The sequence below is a fragment of the Buteo buteo genome, chromosome 3 (assembly GCF_964188355.1).
Source record: "Buteo buteo chromosome 3, bButBut1.hap1.1, whole genome shotgun sequence".
In the NCBI taxonomy this organism is placed as follows: Eukaryota; Metazoa; Chordata; class Aves; order Accipitriformes; family Accipitridae; genus Buteo; species Buteo buteo.
In genome coordinates, this window is record NC_134173.1 from 40,434,363 (window position 1) to 40,449,381 (window position 15,019).

The 15,019-nt window shown below is 51.6% G+C and overlaps 1 protein-coding gene and 15 non-coding genes across 16 annotated transcripts in view; 1 reads left to right on the plus strand and 15 right to left on the minus strand.

The window, feature by feature from the left end:
- Window positions 1-959: 959 nt before the first annotated feature.
- DNAJC5B (DnaJ heat shock protein family (Hsp40) member C5 beta) overlaps window positions 960-15,019 on the plus strand; it is a 31,108-nt gene continuing 17,048 nt past the window's right edge. The window contains exons 1-2 of the mRNA XM_075024337.1: window positions 960-1,103; window positions 3,676-3,803. Coding sequence (XP_074880438.1) covers window positions 3,697-3,803 — 107 coding nt within the window. The 5' untranslated portion in view covers window positions 960-1,103; window positions 3,676-3,696. The remainder of the gene's footprint in view (window positions 1,104-3,675; window positions 3,804-15,019) is intronic.
- Window positions 6,150-6,222, minus strand: TRNAA-AGC (transfer RNA alanine (anticodon AGC)). The gene has a single exon. It is a non-coding gene; the product is annotated as a tRNA-Ala (tRNA).
- Window positions 6,539-6,627, minus strand: TRNAY-GUA (transfer RNA tyrosine (anticodon GUA)). Its single transcript is given in 2 exon segments — window positions 6,539-6,574; window positions 6,591-6,627. It is a non-coding gene; the product is annotated as a tRNA-Tyr (tRNA).
- TRNAA-AGC (transfer RNA alanine (anticodon AGC)) lies at window positions 7,376-7,448 on the minus strand. The gene has a single exon. It is a non-coding gene; the product is annotated as a tRNA-Ala (tRNA).
- TRNAY-GUA (transfer RNA tyrosine (anticodon GUA)) lies at window positions 7,765-7,853 on the minus strand. Its single transcript is given in 2 exon segments — window positions 7,765-7,800; window positions 7,817-7,853. It is a non-coding gene; the product is annotated as a tRNA-Tyr (tRNA).
- TRNAA-AGC (transfer RNA alanine (anticodon AGC)) lies at window positions 8,602-8,674 on the minus strand. Its single transcript has one exon. It is a non-coding gene; the product is annotated as a tRNA-Ala (tRNA).
- TRNAY-GUA (transfer RNA tyrosine (anticodon GUA)) lies at window positions 8,991-9,079 on the minus strand. The gene is given in 2 exon segments: window positions 8,991-9,026; window positions 9,043-9,079. It is a non-coding gene; the product is annotated as a tRNA-Tyr (tRNA).
- TRNAA-AGC (transfer RNA alanine (anticodon AGC)) lies at window positions 9,828-9,900 on the minus strand. The gene has a single exon. It is a non-coding gene; the product is annotated as a tRNA-Ala (tRNA).
- On the minus strand, window positions 10,217-10,305 carry TRNAY-GUA (transfer RNA tyrosine (anticodon GUA)). The gene is given in 2 exon segments: window positions 10,217-10,252; window positions 10,269-10,305. It is a non-coding gene; the product is annotated as a tRNA-Tyr (tRNA).
- TRNAA-AGC (transfer RNA alanine (anticodon AGC)) lies at window positions 11,054-11,126 on the minus strand. The gene has a single exon. It is a non-coding gene; the product is annotated as a tRNA-Ala (tRNA).
- On the minus strand, window positions 11,443-11,531 carry TRNAY-GUA (transfer RNA tyrosine (anticodon GUA)). The gene is given in 2 exon segments: window positions 11,443-11,478; window positions 11,495-11,531. It is a non-coding gene; the product is annotated as a tRNA-Tyr (tRNA).
- Window positions 12,280-12,352, minus strand: TRNAA-AGC (transfer RNA alanine (anticodon AGC)). The gene has a single exon. It is a non-coding gene; the product is annotated as a tRNA-Ala (tRNA).
- On the minus strand, window positions 12,669-12,757 carry TRNAY-GUA (transfer RNA tyrosine (anticodon GUA)). Its single transcript is given in 2 exon segments — window positions 12,669-12,704; window positions 12,721-12,757. It is a non-coding gene; the product is annotated as a tRNA-Tyr (tRNA).
- On the minus strand, window positions 13,506-13,578 carry TRNAA-AGC (transfer RNA alanine (anticodon AGC)). The gene has a single exon. It is a non-coding gene; the product is annotated as a tRNA-Ala (tRNA).
- TRNAY-GUA (transfer RNA tyrosine (anticodon GUA)) lies at window positions 13,895-13,983 on the minus strand. Its single transcript is given in 2 exon segments — window positions 13,895-13,930; window positions 13,947-13,983. It is a non-coding gene; the product is annotated as a tRNA-Tyr (tRNA).
- TRNAA-AGC (transfer RNA alanine (anticodon AGC)) lies at window positions 14,732-14,804 on the minus strand. The gene has a single exon. It is a non-coding gene; the product is annotated as a tRNA-Ala (tRNA).

Sequence of the window (15,019 nt, forward strand, 5' to 3'; positions counted from 1 at the left end):
CTCAGGGGTGGGGGGCAGACGAGTTGGGAATGAAGGAGTGAATTTGAGCCTGGAAACAGGGTGGTGAGGGGAAGGTGTTGTTTTAATTTTTGTCTGTGTTTCTCACCATCCAAATCTATTTTAATTGGCAATACATTAATTTAATTTTCCCCAAGCTGAGTCTGTTTTGCCCGTGACAGTAACTGGTAAGTGATCTCCCTAACTTTATCTTGATCTATGAGTTTTTCATCTTATTTTCTACTCCTGTTCTGTTGAGCAGAGGGAGTGAGAGAGCAGCTGGGTAGGGGTCTGGCAGCCAGCCAAGGCCAACCCACTACAAAAACATACAATTTGGAATTGGGTGATCTGGGAAATGAACTTTTTGAGTTCAACAGATGAACTATTCGGTTCCAAGGATGACATACCAAGAGCAATTGGGTTTTTAAGTCTGGCATTTACAGTCTCCTCTATTCCAAATAGAAAGGAATGGTCATCCAGACTTTTTCATGGTATAAGTTAGAGGAGAAACTCCATCAGAAGATGAGAAGACACCCTGCATCTTCTGGCTTGATATAAAAATTTAGAAGAACTCAGGAGGAGTCCTAAAGGGACTTCAGTTAATCCTGTTCTGGAAGAGACTATACAGTAAACCTAAGCCATGGCTGGTCTCAAAGAAGTGAACTTATAGAGCAAGACTGTTGTACCTTTAAACAATTTTAATACATTTGCATGGGAAAAAAGAAAAACTCAAGACCCCATCAAGAGTAAAGCACGGAAGAAAAACTAACTAAATACACAGTGGTCCCACATTTTTTGGTGTCATTAACTCTCAGATATACCAGCCTTTAGGCCCATGAATGTTTTATTTGTTCTTTCATAGATCTTCCTGAGAGATAACCAATTGGATACTGGACAAACAAACAAAAGGAGTAATCAGACTCCACTGACCTGTTTAACCTTGATTGTGAAGGATGAAAAGCAGCAGCTGCTTTCTGTGGAACAGGGCTTCTGGTGGCACTTACTTCTTTCCTTTTGGACTGTATTGGCATAAAGACACCAAGATATTGAACTGATAATGTTGTGAGTTTATACATGCCAGACTGTTCCATCACTTTTTGAAGCAGGTATGTTATTTGAATCACCTTGCCTTATTTTTCAGCACAAATCCAAATGAATTATGAGTATTGTAGAAAAAAGGCATATTATTATAACCTCTGTAGAAGACAGTTAATCCTGGATAGTACAACATTTGTGCAAAAACAGCTGAAGTTAACTGGGGTCCTATGCTCTTAGGAGATGTGGAATTGTTATCAGAATTTGGATTGTGTTTTAATATATTTTATTGTCATTCAAGGAAGGAAACAGTATTTTCTTGGCTCTGTTCTGCTGGAACAAAAATACATAGCTTGAAAATAGGATTCTAATGTAATTTCACCCATCAGGAATGTATCTAATACTAAAATTGTAACTGTTATATCTTCCTTAATAAAGAGAGCATAACTTTTTCTAGGAAAGTGTCATCTCATTGTACTTTTAGTATTTTATAGGACTGCTTTAAATAAGTAAGAAATAATTTTGAGTAGCTAGACCTTCAAGGTGATTAATCACTAGAAGACTAAATAGGCTAGTGAGTTTAAATTTCCATAGCTGACTAGGTTATTAAAATTATTTTATGAGAAAGTACAAATTACACGACTTTTTAGTTCTTCAGAATAAAATCCATCATAACTTTAATTTTGTTTTATGCTTCAGGGTTGCCATGTAGCTAATCAGCATTATGTAACAGAATTTTTAAATAATGCTGTATATCTGTGACTTCACATGGTTGCCCACCATTATCTTGTGCATTAACAGGCTTGATGTGCCTTGCATGATTCCAGTGTGACCAGTATAGATCCGAGGATTATATTAAATACACTCTGGATATACCATTATTAACAAGTACCATTTTAACTACTGCAGGTGGTAAAGTAATATCTAGATGCTCATATATAATTTCATTCTTAATTGTTAATTTAAAAACAAAAGTTCAACCCATTTAGTTGATGGTTTGTGTACAACACTTAAAAGTAGAAAGGATTTTTTTTCAGCAGATCACAAGATCCTAAATTGTGTGTTAGCTTATTAGAAAAAGAAAACATCAAAGTAAATATGAATAAATTTAGGTCTTTTAGTAAATCAGATACTATGTGCCAGAATTACTCAGTGGATTGCATTTCTGTTTGTACTTACATGGTATTTGATTTTCTTTTTGGTATTGAACAAAGCTGAAGGTCTTAAAAGTGTTACATGGCTCGTTCTGAACCAAAAAGTGGCCAAGTAAATAATATATGAATAATGGCAAGATAGTGTTTCCAGCTCAGCAATGAGAAGGGTGAAATAGCAGAGTGGGTAGTCTTATCTAACAAAACCGGTTCTCAGAAATTTTTCTTATGGCTGGGGTTACAGCTCACTTTTAGGCTTTTTCTGTGATCACTTCTCAACATTTGGAGAAACATACAAAGAAATAAAGAGGTTGTGGTGAGAGTTCTGTTGTGGCAAGTATGCTGTCAAAGAGCTGCAGCTTTCTCTTATGAATTATAGGTATCTATATCTGGTGTTTTAAATTATGGTTTCTATGAGCTTCTTCATGTTGTTGCCTAGCATTACCCAGGTCTGGTTTAAAAATGTTTGGTTCTTCAAATCCAGAAGGATGAACTATGAACTGTAAGTGGTATTAGAGCCACTCAGTGAAGAATCAGTTGTTTGTCTGCTTTGCTTCTGTGATGAAAGAAGGAATGAACGACAGATCTGAATTGGACTGTGCTTAGCCTTTATTTGCACTATACTGTAAGGGCACCTTGTTAATTTTAGCACAAGCTCATGAGTTCAGCCCAAAGTCTTGTATCTTGAATAAGACAGGACCCTGATTGATGTCAGTATTTCCCATTCAGAAGTTTGCAATAAATGGTTACTTTTATAATACTGATGTCAATTCTTGGTATCTAGTGTCATTGCCTAGGTCCAGATTCATGCCACCTGTCCTCAGGCACACGAGTTGGGAATGCAGTCATCCTGAACATGCTGTAGAGGTAATAGGGAGAAAGTGCTTGGTCAGTCGTCCTCTGAGTATGTGTCTCTGCCTGTTGACAATATAAGGAGTCTAGTTTGACTAAGCTTCAAACTTAATCACTCAACTTAGGCACCTAAAATTGGTTAGGCTGAATCTGAATCCTTGTATTGAGAAAGCAAAAATTCACCACAGTGTTGCATTACGTTATACTCAGAGGTACAAAGCTCTTAACCCACTGCAAGAAGCCAATAGCCTTAACAAATAGTAGAATTATTCTTCTAAGACTTAGAGGAGGTAGATCTAAACAAACACAAATAAAACTAGGTGGAAACACTATGTGCAGGTATTAATGCTGTAGGAAACTTAGACAATTTCAGTGAGAGCAACATCAAGCCTTTAATATGAACAGTGATACCTAACACAAGAGCTTCTGTTCTTTGGGGTTTGCTTTTCCATTTTCTCAAATAATTGTAAAATATCTTAAAAGACAGAGGATAATTTAGAGGAGATTTTATTCTAGTTTCACTTTCATGTATTTTTAACATTTTACTACCTGGTTACAGTCTATTAAAATGAACAATAAGAAATACTATCCATATATACTTGCAGTCCCCGCTATTTTAAATTCTGTTCTACATTAGCAGCTTTGGTAATGCACTGCTAACATGGCTGAACAAAGGCAACGTGCTTTGTCAACATCAGGGGAAGCATTATATGAAATCCTGGCCCTAGAGAAGGGAGCAACACATGATGAGATTAAGAAGTCCTACAGGTATGTAAAATGTGCTTTGCAAAATGTCTAAAAATGCTTCTGTGTCTGCATGATTATGATGGTAAAACCTTTTGAGATACCTACACTGTAGACATTCATTGTTACAATTTTTTTTTTTTTTTTGCACTGTGAGCCTGAAAAGAATCAGAGATGATGCAATGTGAATCTATTGATTTCATCCCACAAGCAATCTGTGTGCTTCATCTAAAATGTTTTAGTCTAGCTGAATGAGAGTTCAGACTGTTAGGATAAAATAACACAGACTATACTTGTGAAGTGCAGTCTTTGAATACTGCACCCAGTTCTTGTGTTAACAACTTTTCCTGAAGTATGCTAAAAAGTAAAGCCAATGCAGAAAAGTGCTATAATAACAATACAAGAACTAGAGTAAGAGACATAAGGAGTTCGATCAGTTTCTCTTGTCATAAAGAAGACCGATAGATTATTTGATTATACTGTGTAGTATCTTTGAAGGCGAAAAATGCTAGGTATGAGAGAGTTCTTTACTTCATGAAGGCAGGCATAACCAAAACCAGTGCTTGGAATCTAAAAGCAATTTGAGCTGAAAAAGAGGTAGATGGTTTTAACAGTGAGTGTAACCAAGCACTGGAACATACTGGCACAGGAAATGGTAGGTTCTCTATTGAAAAAGAAGAGACGACTTTAAGATAAGTTTTACTCAAACACAAGTTATCAAAATGATGAAAAGTATTTTATTGTTGAAATGTTAACAAGACCAAGAAGTAATACTAGAAGATTTTATAGGTCATTTTGCTCTTAAATCTGTTCTGCTGCTATTGAAAGGGAAAGAACTTTAAATGTCATTAGTGAAATAGATGTTCTTGACATCAAAATGTGCCAGACATGTACTTGCAGGTTTAATAAATATAATAAAAATTTTATTGCAGCACCATTCTGGGTGTTGTTTGTTGCACTGTATTACCAGTCAAATTTTAACACAGCTTGTTTTTCCAATCAAATGTAAGAATACATTTGAACTGAAAAAGGGCTTACGAAATAGATCTACTTGCATCATTGTTTAGCTTGAATTTTGCGGGGACTCTGTCCTCCATATTTTTGAACAAATTGCATCTTTCCCGATATCTGTTTCTAAAGGCATATATTCAATGGAGGCGGGAGAAGTAGTGAATGTCCAAATTCTTCACACACTGGAAGGAATACTAGTGACATCTCACGGTTCTGTTGTCTTGCATAACTATACCACTGGGGGATAAACTTACTAGAGTATCAAATTCACTCATGACTTGCACCTTCTAAGTCCCTGTAGTATAGCCTGGCTGCAGAAACCATCTTCTGTATCAAACCTCATGTTTTCCTGTTGCTTTTACATTTAATTTTCTGGAAAGAAGGCCTTCATTAAGCCCCAAAGGAGAGAGTTGTCATGGAAGAATGTAGAATGGAATTAATTTTATTTAATGCTGAACACGAATACGGATGATTTACACAGTGATCTATGGTAAAACTGACAGTGCTGCTTTATCCATCTTTATTAGTAATTATAGCAAAAAAAAGGCTGCTTCTAACTAAAGTGGAAATGTCAAAGGGATTCACTTTTAATGGAGTAGCTGTAAATATTTGCAAGATAAAATGATGAGTCAGTCTCATAGATTTGCTTTAATTATCTTTTAATTTATGCTAATCCAAAAATCTGCTGCTAAACTGGTATTCTTTAGTACAAGGTAAAAAACCAGCAATACCTGATCCTGAGTTTCCTGCCATTATTAATTAAGTCAGTATTAATCATACTACCACAGCCCAGGGCAAAATTTACTTTTTAATAAACATGACAGAGGTACATCTCTATGCTTTCATTTGGACTTTGGCACAATCTGATTTATCAAGGACTAAAGCTAACAGGCTTCTAATCAACAGAATTTCAAAGGAGATCCGTTTATCTTCAAAACATAGGAATATAATCTTTAAAAACTTTTTTTGTCATAAAAACTTAAATTGCACTTCTGCTTTCAAGTCTGACAGTGGCATAATAGGCAGAGAGATACAGTATTTCTTATGTTTTCTTCAGAAGTTTGAAAAGCAGCACGTTGATAGACTATTTACAAATAAAAAAAAGGTACATTGATGCCTCTGTGACAGATTGCTAAGTGGTGATTTAGGATTTTATTAGGAAATGTGTACGGTACTCTGAAAGCAATTTAATGAAACTAAAACAAAGAGGGTTGTTCGCTTACATATGCCAAAGTGCTACTCCTGATACACACCTTGTTGCTGTCAATGTCAGGGAACATGACAGGCAGCCACAACCCCCAGAGGACAGAGGGCCCCTGGCAAAGGGCCCTGTGTCCAGGCGAGGGGAATGAAAAGCGTTGGAGAATGCGGGCATCGATCCCGCTGCCTCTCACATGCTAAGCGAGCGCTCTACCACTTGAGCTAATTCCCCAGCCCACAGCCTCTGCCTGAGGTCCTCTCCCCTCCCAGGCACCCACCCCGGACCCAGGCTGCCCCGCACCCAAAGCCTGGGCCTCCCATCGGCCTCCCTCTCACACCACCGCCAACCCACCCATTCGCGTTCCTGCTGGAGGTGACTGCTCGGGTACCACCATCCCCTCACCAGGGTTCACCCCAGGCAGCCTTGGCTGGTCGTCTTCTCCACGCCAGGCCAGAGCTCAAGGCTGGCCAGACCGCGAAGGGGAGCCACCCGGGCAGCACCAAAAGGCAGAGGAGCCGCGGAGTCTGGGCCAGAGCCAAAAGGACGCTCCTTCGAGCCGGAGTTGAACCAGCGACCTAAGGATGGCCGTGCAAGGGAGCCTACAGTCCTCCGCTCTACCAGCTGAGCTATCGAAGGAATCATGGGGCCCTGCCCGGTACCTCGCCCGTCACACACTCATCCAACACTTCCCCATCCACAGCGCAGCACGCTGCCTCTATCGCAACGCCCCGCTTCAGACAGACTCACCTCCAGCACCACACCACCTTGCTCAACCCTTCAGCCCCTCAGATCATGCAAACCCACAAGCGGAAGAAGACCTCCACAGGCTCCTTGGACGTCATCTTCGACAGCTGCACTCTCCTCACGGCCAAGAACAGCTTACCCATGCCCTGCTGCTACTTCCCGCGATTCAGTTGCGCTCTGCTGACCGTCGCCCTCTCGTCCAGCACCAGACAAATGGGCAGCCTTTCCCCTACTCAATAGCCTACTCCCGCGAGCTGGGAGGCCATGCGCGAGCCCTCCGATCTTCCCTTTCTCCCAGCTGAACGTGCCCGCTGCCCTCAGCTCATCCTCAAAGAGACACCCCTCCGTTCCCTCAGCCTGTTGGTGGCCCTGCGCCGACGGTGCTCCATTTCACTGATGCCTTTCCTCTACGGCGGAGCTCAAAACTGGACGCGTTACTTCAAGGTGACATTTGACGTCTGTCAAGGGCAGAGGGAGAAAATAAGGTCCCCTGTTAAACTGCCCACGCTGCTCTTGTTGCAGCCTTGTGCGTCGTCCTCCCCTGGGCGGCCCAGGAACACCATGGTCTCCCCACAGCCCCCAGAGGACAGAGGGCCCCTGGCAAAGGGCCCTGTGTCCAGGCGAGGGGAATGAAAAGCGTTGGAGAATGCGGGCATCGATCCCGCTGCCTCTCACATGCTAAGCGAGCGCTCTACCACTTGAGCTAATTCCCCAGCCCACAGCCTCTGCCTGAGGTCCTCTCCCCTCCCAGGCACCCACCCCGGACCCAGGCTGCCCCGCACCCAAAGCCTGGGCCTCCCATCGGCCTCCCTCTCACACCACCGCCAACCCACCCATTCGCGTTCCTGCTGGAGGTGACTGCTCGGGTACCACCATCCCCTCACCAGGGTTCACCCCAGGCAGCCTTGGCTGGTCGTCTTCTCCACGCCAGGCCAGAGCTCAAGGCTGGCCAGACCGCGAAGGGGAGCCACCCGGGCAGCACCAAAAGGCAGAGGAGCCGCGGAGTCTGGGCCAGAGCCAAAAGGACGCTCCTTCGAGCCGGAGTTGAACCAGCGACCTAAGGATGGCCGTGCAAGGGAGCCTACAGTCCTCCGCTCTACCAGCTGAGCTATCGAAGGAATCATGGGGCCCTGCCCGGTACCTCGCCCGTCACACACTCATCCAACACTTCCCCATCCACAGCGCAGCACGCTGCCTCTATCGCAACGCCCCGCTTCAGACAGACTCACCTCCAGCACCACACCACCTTGCTCAACCCTTCAGCCCCTCAGATCATGCAAACCCACAAGCGGAAGAAGACCTCCACAGGCTCCTTGGACGTCATCTTCGACAGCTGCACTCTCCTCACGGCCAAGAACAGCTTACCCATGCCCTGCTGCTACTTCCCGCGACTCAGTTGCGCTCTGCTGACCGTCGCCCTCTCGTCCAGCACCAGACAAATGGGCAGCCTTTCCCCTACTCAACAGCCTACTCCCGCGAGCTGGGAGGCCATGCGCGAGCCCTCCGATCTTCCCTTTCTCCCAGCTGAACGTGCCCGCTGCCCTCAGCTCATCCTCAAAGAGACACCCCTCCGTTCCCTCAGCCTGTTGGTGGCCCTGCGCCGACGGTGCTCCATTTCACTGATGCCTTTCCTCTACGGCGGAGCTCAAAACTGGACGCGTTACTTCAAGGTGACATTTGACGTCTGTCAAGGGCAGAGGGAGAAAATAAGGTCCCCTGTTAAACTGCCCACGCTGCTCTTGTTGCAGCCTTGTGCGTCGTCCTCCCCTGGGCGGCCCAGGAACACCATGGTCTCCCCACAGCCCCCAGAGGACAGAGGGCCCCTGGCAAAGGGCCCTGTGTCCAGGCGAGGGGAATGAAAAGCGTTGGAGAATGCGGGCATCGATCCCGCTGCCTCTCACATGCTAAGCGAGCGCTCTACCACTTGAGCTAATTCCCCAGCCCACAGCCTCTGCCTGAGGTCCTCTCCCCTCCCAGGCACCCACCCCGGACCCAGGCTGCCCCGCACCCAAAGCCTGGGCCTCCCATCGGCCTCCCTCTCACACCACCGCCAACCCACCCATTCGCGTTCCTGCTGGAGGTGACTGCTCGGGTACCACCATCCCCTCACCAGGGTTCACCCCAGGCAGCCTTGGCTGGTCGTCTTCTCCACGCCAGGCCAGAGCTCAAGGCTGGCCAGACCGCGAAGGGGAGCCACCCGGGCAGCACCAAAAGGCAGAGGAGCCGCGGAGTCTGGGCCAGAGCCAAAAGGACGCTCCTTCGAGCCGGAGTTGAACCAGCGACCTAAGGATGGCCGTGCAAGGGAGCCTACAGTCCTCCGCTCTACCAGCTGAGCTATCGAAGGAATCATGGGGCCCTGCCCGGTACCTCGCCCGTCACACACTCATCCAACACTTCCCCATCCACAGCGCAGCACGCTGCCTCTATCGCAACGCCCCGCTTCAGACAGACTCACCTCCAGCACCACACCACCTTGCTCAACCCTTCAGCCCCTCAGATCATGCAAACCCACAAGCGGAAGAAGACCTCCACAGGCTCCTTGGACGTCATCTTCGACAGCTGCACTCTCCTCACGGCCAAGAACAGCTTACCCATGCCCTGCTGCTACTTCCCGCGACTCAGTTGCGCTCTGCTGACCGTCGCCCTCTCGTCCAGCACCAGACAAATGGGCAGCCTTTCCCCTACTCAACAGCCTACTCCCGCGAGCTGGGAGGCCATGCGCGAGCCCTCCGATCTTCCCTTTCTCCCAGCTGAACGTGCCCGCTGCCCTCAGCTCATCCTCAAAGAGACACCCCTCCGTTCCCTCAGCCTGTTGGTGGCCCTGCGCCGACGGTGCTCCATTTCACTGATGCCTTTCCTCTACGGCGGAGCTCAAAACTGGACGCGTTACTTCAAGGTGACATTTGACGTCTGTCAAGGGCAGAGGGAGAAAATAAGGTCCCCTGTTAAACTGCCCACGCTGCTCTTGTTGCAGCCTTGTGCGTCGTCCTCCCCTGGGCGGCCCAGGAACACCATGGTCTCCCCACAGCCCCCAGAGGACAGAGGGCCCCTGGCAAAGGGCCCTGTGTCCAGGCGAGGGGAATGAAAAGCGTTGGAGAATGCGGGCATCGATCCCGCTGCCTCTCACATGCTAAGCGAGCGCTCTACCACTTGAGCTAATTCCCCAGCCCACAGCCTCTGCCTGAGGTCCTCTCCCCTCCCAGGCACCCACCCCGGACCCAGGCTGCCCCGCACCCAAAGCCTGGGCCTCCCATCGGCCTCCCTCTCACACCACCGCCAACCCACCCATTCGCGTTCCTGCTGGAGGTGACTGCTCGGGTACCACCATCCCCTCACCAGGGTTCACCCCAGGCAGCCTTGGCTGGTCGTCTTCTCCACGCCAGGCCAGAGCTCAAGGCTGGCCAGACCGCGAAGGGGAGCCACCCGGGCAGCACCAAAAGGCAGAGGAGCCGCGGAGTCTGGGCCAGAGCCAAAAGGACGCTCCTTCGAGCCGGAGTTGAACCAGCGACCTAAGGATGGCCGTGCAAGGGAGCCTACAGTCCTCCGCTCTACCAGCTGAGCTATCGAAGGAATCATGGGGCCCTGCCCGGTACCTCGCCCGTCACACACTCATCCAACACTTCCCCATCCACAGCGCAGCACGCTGCCTCTATCGCAACGCCCCGCTTCAGACAGACTCACCTCCAGCACCACACCACCTTGCTCAACCCTTCAGCCCCTCAGATCATGCAAACCCACAAGCGGAAGAAGACCTCCACAGGCTCCTTGGACGTCATCTTCGACAGCTGCACTCTCCTCACGGCCAAGAACAGCTTACCCATGCCCTGCTGCTACTTCCCGCGATTCAGTTGCGCTCTGCTGACCGTCGCCCTCTCGTCCAGCACCAGACAAATGGGCAGCCTTTCCCCTACTCAACAGCCTACTCCCGCGAGCTGGGAGGCCATGCGCGAGCCCTCCGATCTTCCCTTTCTCCCAGCTGAACGTGCCCGCTGCCCTCAGCTCATCCTCAAAGAGACACCCCTCCGTTCCCTCAGCCTGTTGGTGGCCCTGCGCCGACGGTGCTCCATTTCACTGATGCCTTTCCTCTACGGCGGAGCTCAAAACTGGACGCGTTACTTCAAGGTGACATTTGACGTCTGTCAAGGGCAGAGGGAGAAAATAAGGTCCCCTGTTAAACTGCCCACGCTGCTCTTGTTGCAGCCTTGTGCGTCGTCCTCCCCTGGGCGGCCCAGGAACACCATGGTCTCCCCACAGCCCCCAGAGGACAGAGGGCCCCTGGCAAAGGGCCCTGTGTCCAGGCAAGGGGAATGAAAAGCGTTGGAGAATGCGGGCATCGATCCCGCTGCCTCTCACATGCTAAGCGAGCGCTCTACCACTTGAGCTAATTCCCCAGCCCACAGCCTCTGCCTGAGGTCCTCTCCCCTCCCAGGCACCCACCCCGGACCCAGGCTGCCCCGCACCCAAAGCCTGGGCCTCCCATCGGCCTCCCTCTCACACCACCGCCAACCCACCCATTCGCGTTCCTGCTGGAGGTGACTGCTCGGGTACCACCATCCCCTCACCAGGGTTCACCCCAGGCAGCCTTGGCTGGTCGTCTTCTCCACGCCAGGCCAGAGCTCAAGGCTGGCCAGACCGCGAAGGGGAGCCACCCGGGCAGCACCAAAAGGCAGAGGAGCCGCGGAGTCTGGGCCAGAGCCAAAAGGACGCTCCTTCGAGCCGGAGTTGAACCAGCGACCTAAGGATGGCCGTGCAAGGGAGCCTACAGTCCTCCGCTCTACCAGCTGAGCTATCGAAGGAATCATGGGGCCCTGCCCGGTACCTCGCCCGTCACACACTCATCCAACACTTCCCCATCCACAGCGCAGCACGCTGCCTCTATCGCAACGCCCCGCTTCAGACAGACTCACCTCCAGCACCACACCACCTTGCTCAACCCTTCAGCCCCTCAGATCATGCAAACCCACAAGCGGAAGAAGACCTCCACAGGCTCCTTGGACGTCATCTTCGACAGCTGCACTCTCCTCACGGCCAAGAACAGCTTACCCATGCCCTGCTGCTACTTCCCGCGACTCAGTTGCGCTCTGCTGACCGTCGCCCTCTCGTCCAGCACCAGACAAATGGGCAGCCTTTCCCCTACTCAACAGCCTACTCCCGCGAGCTGGGAGGCCATGCGCGAGCCCTCCGATCTTCCCTTTCTCCCAGCTGAACGTGCCCGCTGCCCTCAGCTCATCCTCAAAGAGACACCCCTCCGTTCCCTCAGCCTGTTGGTGGCCCTGCGCCGACGGTGCTCCATTTCACTGATGCCTTTCCTCTACGGCGGAGCTCAAAACTGGACGCGTTACTTCAAGGTGACATTTGACGTCTGTCAAGGGCAGAGGGAGAAAATAAGGTCCCCTGTTAAACTGCCCACGCTGCTCTTGTTGCAGCCTTGTGCGTCGTCCTCCCCTGGGCGGCCCAGGAACACCATGGTCTCCCCACAGCCCCCAGAGGACAGAGGGCCCCTGGCAAAGGGCCCTGTGTCCAGGCGAGGGGAATGAAAAGCGTTGGAGAATGCGGGCATCGATCCCGCTGCCTCTCACATGCTAAGCGAGCGCTCTACCACTTGAGCTAATTCCCCAGCCCACAGCCTCTGCCTGAGGTCCTCTCCCCTCCCAGGCACCCACCCCGGACCCAGGCTGCCCCGCACCCAAAGCCTGGGCCTCCCATCGGCCTCCCTCTCACACCACCGCCAACCCACCCATTCGCGTTCCTGCTGGAGGTGACTGCTCGGGTACCACCATCCCCTCACCAGGGTTCACCCCAGGCAGCCTTGGCTGGTCGTCTTCTCCACGCCAGGCCAGAGCTCAAGGCTGGCCAGACCGCGAAGGGGAGCCACCCGGGCAGCACCAAAAGGCAGAGGAGCCGCGGAGTCTGGGCCAGAGCCAAAAGGACGCTCCTTCGAGCCGGAGTTGAACCAGCGACCTAAGGATGGCCGTGCAAGGGAGCCTACAGTCCTCCGCTCTACCAGCTGAGCTATCGAAGGAATCATGGGGCCCTGCCCGGTACCTCGCCCGTCACACACTCATCCAACACTTCCCCATCCACAGCGCAGCACGCTGCCTCTATCGCAACGCCCCGCTTCAGACAGACTCACCTCCAGCACCACACCACCTTGCTCAACCCTTCAGCCCCTCAGATCATGCAAACCCACAAGCGGAAGAAGACCTCCACAGGCTCCTTGGACGTCATCTTCGACAGCTGCACTCTCCTCACGGCCAAGAACAGCTTACCCATGCCCTGCTGCTACTTCCCGCGACTCAGTTGCGCTCTGCTGACCGTCGCCCTCTCGTCCAGCACCAGACAAATGGGCAGCCTTTCCCCTACTCAACAGCCTACTCCCGCGAGCTGGGAGGCCATGCGCGAGCCCTCCGATCTTCCCTTTCTCCCAGCTGAACGTGCCCGCTGCCCTCAGCTCATCCTCAAAGAGACACCCCTCCGTTCCCTCAGCCTGTTGGTGGCCCTGCGCCGACGGTGCTCCATTTCACTGATGCCTTTCCTCTACGGCGGAGCTCAAAACTGGACGCGTTACTTCAAGGTGACATTTGACGTCTGTCAAGGGCAGAGGGAGAAAATAAGGTCCCCTGTTAAACTGCCCACGCTGCTCTTGTTGCAGCCTTGTGCGTCGTCCTCCCCTGGGCGGCCCAGGAACACCATGGTCTCCCCACAGCCCCCAGAGGACAGAGGGCCCCTGGCAAAGGGCCCTGTGTCCAGGCGAGGGGAATGAAAAGCGTTGGAGAATGCGGGCATCGATCCCGCTGCCTCTCACATGCTAAGCGAGCGCTCTACCACTTGAGCTAATTCCCCAGCCCACAGCCTCTGCCTGAGGTCCTCTCCCCTCCCAGGCACCCACCCCGGACCCAGGCTGCCCCGCACCCAAAGCCTGGGCCTCCCATCGGCCTCCCTCTCACACCACCGCCAACCCACCCATTCGCGTTCCTGCTGGAGGTGACTGCTCGGGTACCACCATCCCCTCACCAGGGTTCACCCCAGGCAGCCTTGGCTGGTCGTCTTCTCCACGCCAGGCCAGAGCTCAAGGCTGGCCAGACCGCGAAGGGGAGCCACCCGGGCAGCACCAAAAGGCAGAGGAGCCGCGGAGTCTGGGCCAGAGCCAAAAGGACGCTCCTTCGAGCCGGAGTTGAACCAGCGACCTAAGGATGGCCGTGCAAGGGAGCCTACAGTCCTCCGCTCTACCAGCTGAGCTATCGAAGGAATCATGGGGCCCTGCCCGGTACCTCGCCCGTCACACACTCATCCAACACTTCCCCATCCACAGCGCAGCACGCTGCCTCTATCGCAACGCCCCGCTTCAGACAGACTCACCTCCAGCACCACACCACCTTGCTCAACCCTTCAGCCCCTCAGATCATGCAAACCCACAAGCGGAAGAAGACCTCCACAGGCTCCTTGGACGTCATCTTCGACAGCTGCACTCTCCTCACGGCCAAGAACAGCTTACCCATGCCCTGCTGCTACTTCCCGCGACTCAGTTGCGCTCTGCTGACCGTCGCCCTCTCGTCCAGCACCAGACAAATGGGCAGCCTTTCCCCTACTCAACAGCCTACTCCCGCGAGCTGGGAGGCCATGCGCGAGCCCTCCGATCTTCCCTTTCTCCCAGCTGAACGTGCCCGCTGCCCTCAGCTCATCCTCAAAGAGACACCCCTCCGTTCCCTCAGCCTGTTGGTGGCCCTGCGCCGACGGTGCTCCATTTCACTGATGCCTTTCCTCTACGGCGGAGCTCAAAACTGGACGCGTTACTTCAAGGTGACATTTGACGTCTGTCAAGGGCAGAGGGAGAAAATAAGGTCCCCTGTTAAACTGCCCACGCTGCTCTTGTTGCAGCCTTGTGCGTCGTCCTCCCCTGGGCGGCCCAGGAACACCATGGTCTCCCCACAGCCCCCAGAGGACAGAGGGCCCCTGGCAAAGGGCCCTGTGTCCAGGCGAGGGGAATGAAAAGCGTTGGAGAATGCGGGCATCGATCCCGCTGCCTCTCACATGCTAAGCGAGCGCTCTACCACTTGAGCTAATTCCCCAGCCCACAGCCTCTGCCTGAGGTCCTCTCCCCTCCCAGGCACCCACCCCGGACCCAGGCTGCCCCGCACCCAAAGCCTGGGCCTCCCATCGGCCTCCCTCTCACACCACCGCCAACCCACCCATTCGCGTTCCTGCTGGAGGTGACTGCTCGGGTACCACCATCCCCTCACCAGGGTTCACCCCAGGCAGCCTTGGCTGGTCGTCTTCTCCACGC